General features: G+C 37.3%; 1 protein-coding gene across 2 annotated transcripts in view; it reads right to left on the bottom strand.

Annotated features, from left to right (window-relative positions):
* The window catches only part of PLEKHA1 (pleckstrin homology domain containing, family A (phosphoinositide binding specific) member 1), a 16124-nt gene that overhangs the window by 6019 nt on the left and 517 nt on the right, over window positions 1-9588 (bottom strand). For both annotated transcript variants that reach the window (XM_009073319.1, XM_009073320.1), the window contains exons 2-7: window positions 8204-8260; window positions 6727-6772; window positions 4654-4751; window positions 1969-2100; window positions 1466-1609; window positions 389-457 (exon numbers count right to left, since the gene is read on the bottom strand). In XM_009073319.1, the coding sequence (XP_009071567.1) occupies window positions 389-457; window positions 1466-1609; window positions 1969-2100; window positions 4654-4751; window positions 6727-6772; window positions 8204-8260 (546 nt within the window). The remainder of the gene's footprint in view (window positions 1-388; window positions 458-1465; window positions 1610-1968; window positions 2101-4653; window positions 4752-6726; window positions 6773-8203; window positions 8261-9588) is intronic.

The raw sequence follows: 9588 nt of genomic DNA, 5'->3' as shown, positions 1-9588 counted from the left end.
CCCATTTCTGTTACATACCCTTAAGAGATTTATGTTGTTATAGCAAACAACAATTGTCACCCAAATATAATCATCCTCAAATATCAGTTTTCATTAGATCATTTGCCTCTATGCCAGGCAAAAGTAGAGAGTTTAAAATTAAGTGTTTTCAGTTCTTTTGTCCTCTTATCCCCTCTCTGTTCTTCCTACATTCACTCATCCATTACAACAAATTTTCAAAGTAACACATCAAACATGAACTGAAATCATAAAAATTATTACAGTGAAAGGTTCTTACATGAAAAGTAAGAGCTGCAGGAGCAGCACAGCACAGTTTTCAAACACAAACTTATTTATTTAGACTTTCGTGCAACTATCACTGGGAAATAACACTCAGTTGGAAACTTACCAGTTCAGACTTGAAATATCCTATTGTGTTTTCATCTAACTGAAAGTATCTTCTCTTCCAGTTCTTCATCTGGTAAATAAATAAACATTTATACATTTTCTATATAAAACATACTTACATGTCATATATTATTCATACATTTATTTAATTATATTTAATGTTTTCATTTATAGTCATAGTATGATCTTGTATAATTCCTGTTTATAATATTAATTTATAATAATGAATTCATTATAATGATTATAAATTTCGTGTTTTAATACATGTGATGTGTATACATAGTGTCCCCAAGAAAACTATGCAATACTCTGCCCAATTCATCTTTTGAAAATGCAAAAATTAACAATTCTGCAAGCTACTACTTTCTATTATAAGTTCTTTTCAAACTGTAGTAACTCAGAAACAAAAATACCCTAGAGGAAACATGAAAAGACAATCCATTACAGGTTTCTAGGGGTTTTTTTAACTAAAAAAAGGAATATCATAAAAAAAAGCTTCATAATGCAAGAGAAAATGAGTCTGAGAATTCCCAGATGCATATCTTGCTTAATCGGAACTGTGTGTTCCTTCTTTCAGCCAAGGCATCATGTGAACAGTTCCACTTGTGTTAATCGGCCTGATAAGTTGTACAATTCTTCCTCTGGACTGAAAAAAAACCAGCTTTTTCTAAACATTTTAGTGATTTGAAAAGCATGCATTGAACTTCTGCCTTAACTTAGATGTTCTTAATAAGCAAAATAAGGATCTCTACAGAGCTGTAGAGCAGAAGAATCCCCAGTTGTGTGCACTAAGCACAATGGGAAAGTCTGTGCACACACTTGGCCTCTCTAAAGTATCTTCAACAACATAATAATGACAAAATCATGAAAACTAGTAATACAAATATAAAGTAAATGCTACTGAAAGGCAAGTTTTATCTTTAGCCATCCTTAATACTGTCAGTAGTACCAAAGTTACTGGTAATTGTATCTTTTTCCTTTAACTGTCTACTTGACCAGTACAACTACCACCTTAGGACCTTTCTCTTAGCTAAGGAAACCCAGTGATCTCCAATACTTACTGATCTCCAATACTTACCACTGCTCCTTGTTTGACACAGTAACCAGCTTTGATAATAGCATTATCTGGGGGATGCTTAGCAGCAAAATAGGGAAGGTGACTTTGTGACCGCTTCAAATAATTCCTGTCAGCCCCTTCACTGCACTCACTGACTTCTTCTTTCTAGAAAAAAAAAAAAGCAGGAAAGTTCAGAATACTCTGGGTTTTTGAAGAGACAGAACTTCATCACTGTTAAAACCAACAATTCCACACACACAAGAATATTGTTTCAGCATGCTAACAGGTACGTGTGAGCAAAAAAAAAAATAAAAAATAAGTACCCAAGCAATCCTTAAAATCTTGTCTAAAGGGAATAAAATCCTCAAAGCCTCCCAGGCAGTATCAACAAAAGGTGGACACAGAAGTACAGGTCCTCTGAGGAAGGTTCTGACAACTTTATTGGGATACATAAGCTATTCTCACCTGTCAAACAACACATCATCTTCTATCAACTAATAACCCACTTGTTTGAAGGGTATTACCTGGGTGGGTGTGATGATAGGAACACCCCCAACAATTTCTGTCCTGTAAGAGACTTGTTTCTTTCCACCTGGGCTTTCAGCTTGACGATTTGCATTATCCATCTGACAGAGAGGATCAGACTGCTTTGGTACCTGAAAGGGCAATGTGATAATTAACACAGGTTTTATGAAGAGCTAAAAAAGCCCTAAGCATTACTCAACAATTTTGCACTTGTCTTCAGCAGGTTTTTAACAAATCTTCTCTAATTGTAAAAGGCTAGAAACAGCTTACACAAAAATTCGTTGCAATGACTAAGCTTTAGTGCTCAGAAATCTGGTGCCAATAAAAAGACATTTCACCAGATGAAATCAATTCCAAGCTTTGCCTTAAGTGCTACACCTGAGCTTCAAGCACTGCTAATTTGTAGAAGAACTGGTTCTTCATTTTTCACTTGCTTTCAGTTTTAGCAAGAAGTGCTTTAGGCTGGAGACATCCAAGTGCCTTTTGTGACACAGGATGTCTGACTAGTGTGACATTTGTACTCACGTGGCCTTGGCATGAAGACTGAACTGTCTTCATTAGTCCCACACACATTGCCAAATTCTGTCCAAAATGACCCTACCGACCCAACTATAATTAACTATTAAATAATTTTCTCAAATGTAGAAGTAAAGTCATTGAAACACCACAGGAATTTGATTTCCCCATAAAGTGTTTTGATCTAAAATGTTGACCCAAATTTCTGAGTTTGTGCAAGAAAAGAACTTCTTCAGCCTAAGAAATGCACTGACTACCTAAGACATTTTAATTTCTAACCTCCTTTCACCCCTAATATTAATATCACAGAATCATTTAGGTTGGAAATTATAGCAAATTTGAATTAACTTCAACAAGAAGAGATCAAGTCTCACACCCAAATATCCCAGCCAACAATTCCTACTGGGTATTTACACAAGACATCCAAACTCCTTCAAACAGAAGGGACACACAAATTGTCTTTACACAGTGAATTACCATCCGAGACTGTGGCACATTCAGAACTTGAAATTGAACTGATCTAGACAAAAACAAAGCTACTTTATAGTCTGCAGTGATTCTAGTCTCCATGCCCAGGACTGCTTATTCAAAAAAACAAAACAAAAAAAAAAAAAAAAAAACCACCAAAAAAAAAAAAAACCAGCCTGCAAAGAAGTACAAACAGTCCTGAGAGCACAAATGTCAGCCTAGGACAGTGTCCTCCTGGCCAAGTGACAGTGGCACTCAGCAGCTTGCTCAGCTGTGGTGTCAGGCTCATCCTCTCACTTCCAGCGTTCCCTTCACCAGTGACTCCTCAAGTGCCTGAAGTGAAGGGAGTGACTCCATTCTCAGCCAAGTCTGGCACTGAAGGACAAGGCACTCCCTGATCACGAGCCCCAGCCCTTCAGGAGAAAGGGCTTGTAGCTACAGCTTTATGGGGAAGTGCTTCAGCTGTCATAAAGTCCCACTTCAAATGCTGCAGATCGACCTCCTCACGTGAAGCATTTTCAAACAGTCCTTACCAATAGGTACACAATGTGCTGGGCTGCACAGGTTCACAGATTCCGAAATTATCAGCACTCAGGACTACTAAAACATGCAATGAATCTTGGAGGATTACACTCCACAGCAAGCAAGGCTCATATGAAAATTAATAATTGAATTAGCCCAATTATTTGATTAAATAATTGGTTGTACTCAGTAAGCTGTGAACAGATTAACAGCTCAAAGGCTTGTTCCTTCAAAGGCAAAACACTAATAATTTCACCAGCCATTTAAAATGCAAGTTAAGCATATGATAAACAGTGTTCAGAGTAAATTATAAATTGATGCCATTAATTATTTATTTATTCACTCGATTTCCTGTGCTGAAAACAACTCAAGCCTGGATGTGGTGTGTCCTGCTTATGAAAAACCCAAGTGGGAAGGCTTTGTGTTTCTGGTTTTTTTATTTACGACTAGTAGTAGCATGTTTATAACTTTGACACATTAAAACACTGCAAACAACTCAAGCAAACATCCTTAGATAATCTAAAAATGAGAAAGTTACTGACACCAGATATAAATGTGCAGCCATGCTCAGAACTTCTTTGTAAGGTTATGCTCTCACAACTGATCATTGTCATCACTTCCCCAAAACTGGAGAGAAATCAAAACCATAACTTCTGCCTCCTGAAAAGGCTGAGGTAACATGTGGGGCTTTTTCTGTCACGAGGTAACAGGTTGTCCTGGTGCAAACCAGGAAAGTAATTTGACATTTACCACAAGAACCATTAATGTTCCTTTGCATGGAAGTCACTTGAAATGAGGAGAAAGCCTTTGGACTTGGCATGATGTGTCTGCTGGGCATTTTAGTGATACTCTAAGAAATACCAACTTTTGACAGCAGGCAAAAGTATGTGTATCTTTTTGTTGCTTTCACACGTCTTCTGGATATTTCACTTAAGACTAAATGTGCACAGATAATGTAAAAATATTAGCATCCATCCAATGCTGTAACTAAAAAGATAATCACATTTTTGTCCAATTTCCAAGGCAGAAAGTAAAATAAACTCAAATTTATCAGTTTCTTGGAAAGCCAAGCCAAGAACTGCTTATAGAAAGAAAAACTAGAGGCAAAGGTTACATTTAAGCATCCCAAGACAGTCACCATTTGAAAGCATTTGCTAAATACTAACTCAGCCACTTACTGTGATTTTGGTAGCTTTGTTCAGAACATTTACCCATTCAACTAGGTCTTGCTGATCATTGGCTTGTAGAAAGTATTTTCTCATCCCTGCATTCATAACTGTTAAAAACCATGGCAAAAAGTTAACAACACTGAAATTTAAGAGCAAACTTAGCATCATCATGAAAACACTTGACTTCAGATGTAAAATCCAGTTAAAGCATCTGTTTTGCCACATTTCTTTTTAGCAAGTCACCTTAAGACACATGTATCCACTTGACAGGATTGCTGGGTTCTAAAAAGCAAAAATAAATTAAGCTCTCCACTTGAATAGCATCATACAGAACTTGTAAAATGATTTTTATTACATGGAAATGAGATCTTGAATTTTAACAACATTTTCTACAGCTCCATTTCCTTTTTCTCAATTTCCCTAAGCAACAAGTTTTACACTGAGGGACTTCTACTATTTCTCCTTTTAGCCCTCTGCCCAGAATCTGATACCCTTTGTGACAACCTTATTAATGTGACTATGATCACTGAGTTTTACTTTTTAATTTCTGGAAAAATCAGTATTGATTATTAGGTATATAATACTCAGGACCAAGCACTTTAAGACAGCCAGAACAGCAATCTTTATTTTACTTTTGTGACTTGGCAGAGAAACGTATTTTAGTAAGTTTATTATCTATCTGGCAACACCTACCATCCTTTATCCAAAAAGGACAAACATTTCAGTCTATCAGTAAAAAAATTCATGGCTACTTTGTTCACAAATTCTAAGAGCTTATCTAGAAATAGGTTTCAAGGTGAAGAGTGACTAAAACCCTCCCAAACTCTGAAGCATCACAGCTAAAGTCTGAACAGATTTTGCTGCTCTACCTATAACATAGCAGCTCTTCAGGTCACCACTAACACATGCCATAAAACAGATACTTCAGCTTTTCTATCATCTTTCTCCCCAAAGTGAATGGCTTGAAACAAACAAATATAAACTCAAATGCAAATATAAATTCGAAATACAGAACTGCACAATGAGTTGACTGAAACAACAACTCCTGGTATTTAACTAAGAAGACAATAAATATAATTTTTTCCTCTAAAAAGTATCAAACACACCTTAATAAATCAGAAATACTAAAAGCTTTCAGCCAGGAATTTGGGTAATTTTCAGAGCTGGGCACTTTACAACTGCTGAAGATAAACCCCTTCACACATGCATGTGCAGAAGGATCTGTAGATGGCACTGAGCTGCCACACCAGGTACTTGTTTAAAACCCTTACAGCCTTACATATGGGGAGAGTTACCAAGTGTTTGATGAGCTCCAACACAGACTGCACTAATCTGCTGGACTGGCCTCCCTGGGCCTGGTCCACACTGCCCGTGGCAAAGAAAACCTTAACCAACTGTCATGAAACCTTCAGGCACTTTCAGTACCTTCATGTGAGCTAAAACCCTGATGAGAATGCAGACAGAAACAATGACTATATATAACCAGAGCAGAGACTGATTCCTGTCTCTAATTGCACTTTCATGAATGCCAATTGCTTGTCAAAAAGATGGGGAATTACAGTTAATTCTGGACAAATGACTTATAAGAAAAAAGAAAATCTAAAAAAAAGACCATAAGGAGCTTTTATGATTATCTAAAGTTTTACCCAAGTTTAAATGCCAATACAACTAGAAGGTACCCCAAGCAAATTGCTTTTCTTCAGTGCAGCAACAGAGGCTGAAATATAACCTAAGAGCATTGGGTTTTAGATAAACTAGATCAACTCTTATCAGTAAAAAACAAGAATAAAACAGTAAAATTTCTTGTCTTCATAGCTGACAGGCATGTTTCTGAAACCATTCTTCATTAGCTTATCAATGCCTCAAGTGATTTCAGACACCTGAAAACAGCCCTCACCTACTCATCAAGCTGCGAAGAGGCACAAAAACACCTTACAAAGAAGCCAACACTTCCCCTCATACTACAGAAGAAATAGTGAATATAAGCTATTTTTTGAAGCTACTAACAAAACTGCAGAACATTATCTTTGTTTCAATCTCAGCAGAATGTACTTGACCCACACAACACATCAAAGAACTTACCAAAACAGAACTCTGCCTTTGGCCTTAGCTTAGTTGCATCGCTAACCTAGGAGGGAAATTAAGATTATGAATATCACTGTGCATACAAAATAGGCATCAGATACCACGATTTTTATTCTCTTTCAAGTGGCTAAATCCAAAGACTAGCAGCACAGCAAGGTGCTTGCGTATAAATATACACAAATAGAACAGAACATACTATATAAAATTCAGTTCAAGATGGCAAGTCTATGGTAAAACAGCTTAAGTCATATGTTCCTACTCCTTAAGTTTAAGGACTCGTTAACAGACATATCTTGAAATCTGACAACATAAGATTTTTTGCCTTTTGAAGTTCTGTGTCTCAACTGAACTAAAAATTCAAGGCTGTTTCATACCACCAAGGGCATCACCTGGATTTTGGTTCATTGACATATATAATAGTGGCCACTTTTCTCCAGGAGTCTCTAAAATGTCACAGTGTTGGAGGAGGAGGAAAGTGGGTGTCCTGTTTTGAGGGAGGTGTTGACATTTCTACACTATAGAGCACCTCTGTCAAAAGGTGGGGGAGAAGGCAAAGCAGCCTCTAACTTTTCTTTTGGCCAGAAACAAACCCCACGTACAACGTAAGTAGAATAACTCTGGCAAGTTAAACAGCATGCAGAGGAGGCACAGAGCTGCCTTCAAAAGGTGCTCACCTGTGCAAAGGCACAGGTGAGCACCCCTGATCCTGTCAGAAGTGAGACAGGAGGCTTCACATTCTTAAGATGACAGTGTAAGGTTTGGGGCAAAGTAAGCACAGGAGGAGGAAACCAGGAAGGACGTAAGACTTTTCTCTACTCATGATATAACCAGCAACAATGACACATTCTACAAGAATTAAACCAACCCAAACAACCCCCAAAAAACCCCAGGTAAGGTGGGGAGATGCAGTATGACAACAAGAAATAAAAAAAAGGGTGAGAAATGAGCAGAAAGCCAAGAAAAGGTCAATTATTTTTCTCCATTTATTTGGTAATGGCAGTATCTGCTACAAATTTAACCACAGAGACTTTCTTAGTTCACACTTCTCTTTCAGAAATATTTGGAAGTGAGAGCACACAGAGTGTAATAAACTAAATATTCTGGAGAAATTTTTCTGTTCTAGCTATTAAAGATCATTATTATTTGCAAACTATCACACCCAAAGACTTCTCTTCCACTCCATAAATGGCCTGTCTTTTCTCCAATGCTAATTGGAATCCAAATAGTCATAAAGAATTGAAATATACTGTTCAAAAGTATTAATTCCACGCAGCACAAAGAGTTGCCACTTGGCTTCACTAAACAAACTTAGACATGTAATTAATCTGTTTTTACTTAAATCTGAACCTATTGAAGTGTTTATAGCACAGAACCAAAAGTACTAGATAAGTGGCATTTAAGTTTGTCTGAAATTGAGGCCCTTGGTAGTTACCACCAAAAATCTACAGATACTTGGTGCTACATATTATCTTACCTTTGAAATATAGGTAAGTTTAATGACCCCAACAGGTGGAGATCCAGAGGGAAGATTCTGAAACAAATCACATACGTTACAAAGTGAAACTAGTTTATTCTCAGTCAGTGTTTATGCACAAAAAGCACATAACTCCCCAAACAAAAAGAAAACCCTACGTGTTTTTATAGACAATGCACAATGTATGCTTGAAACAGGATCTCAACCACTTGTTTATTATACACACATCTGTTAATCAACTAAAAACAGAAAGACTGCTAGAAACAATACAAATAGTAATTGTTTCAGAAGTTTATGTATTTTAGTAGAGGAAAAAGGATTCTTGTGGGTCTGCATCCAGGAAATCCGGAGAGAATACTTTTTCCTTAACAGATGTTGGACTCTCATGTATATTCTGACCACGGCAGGAGGAAGGGACAAGAAGTGACATTCGTCTATTACGTCAGACACTTCAAAGACCATCTCACATATTTTCCAGTCACTTTAGGGATTAAGAATGGTCTTCACAGAGTGATTCTATAAAAACTCTGCTGTTCTTCAAAGCTAAAGCAGTGGAAGAAAAGAAAAAAAAAATAAAAAAAATCAAGAAGCTTCAAATTGCCCTTTGCAAGAAGTTTTGAAGGCTAACATTGAAAAAAAAAAAAAAAAGGTCTAAACTAGGCCTAGGTGTGCACTCAAATATCATTAAGTCTTCAGACTTCTGAGGAATTGCAATTTCTACAGCATTTCAAGCTTTTGTCCACATGCCCTGGTTATGTCACTGAAGAAACTGAAAAAAAAAAGAATAGCTTTGTGTCACTCCTCAAGATCAAATGTTTGAAGTTCCTCTTATTTCCAGAAATTTTCTTTTTCCTCCTCGGTGAGAACTCCTAAATGCTTCAGTCACAAGTCACATCCATCGAGCTGCACAACATCTACTTTTTTTTTTTTTGTGGTTCCTTTGAACAGCAGAATTCTGCACTTTAACTCTGCTCTTCCTGGCAGAACGGTACAGGGATATTCCTCTGGCAGGCAGCTGTCAGCTGACCTGGATCCTAAGTTCTCACTACCTCTGTACCCAAACCTTCAGCAATTATCTGTCCTTCCCTATGCTAGAAAACACACAGATGCATGTGCACAGTAAAAGTAGCTTTATCTAAAGGATGCTCTCCATCATGATGGACACACTCTGCTCTTCCTGGCAGAACGGTACAGGGATATTCCTCTGGCAGGCAGCTGTCAGCTGACCTGGATCCTAAGTTCTCACTACCTCTGTACCCAAACCTTCAGCAATTATCTGTCCTTCCCTATGCTAGAAAACACACAGATGCATGTGCACAGTAAAAGTAGCTTTATCTAAAGGATGCTCTCCATCATGATGGACACAAGCTTTCCCATACAGCATT

This window comes from Acanthisitta chloris, unplaced genomic scaffold (genome assembly GCF_000695815.1).
Source record: "Acanthisitta chloris isolate BGI_N310 unplaced genomic scaffold, ASM69581v1 scaffold38624, whole genome shotgun sequence".
Lineage (NCBI taxonomy): Eukaryota > Metazoa > Chordata > Aves > Passeriformes > Acanthisittidae > Acanthisitta > Acanthisitta chloris.
Note: the sequence above shows the minus strand (reverse complement) of the source record. Positions and strands in the feature narration are given on the sequence as shown.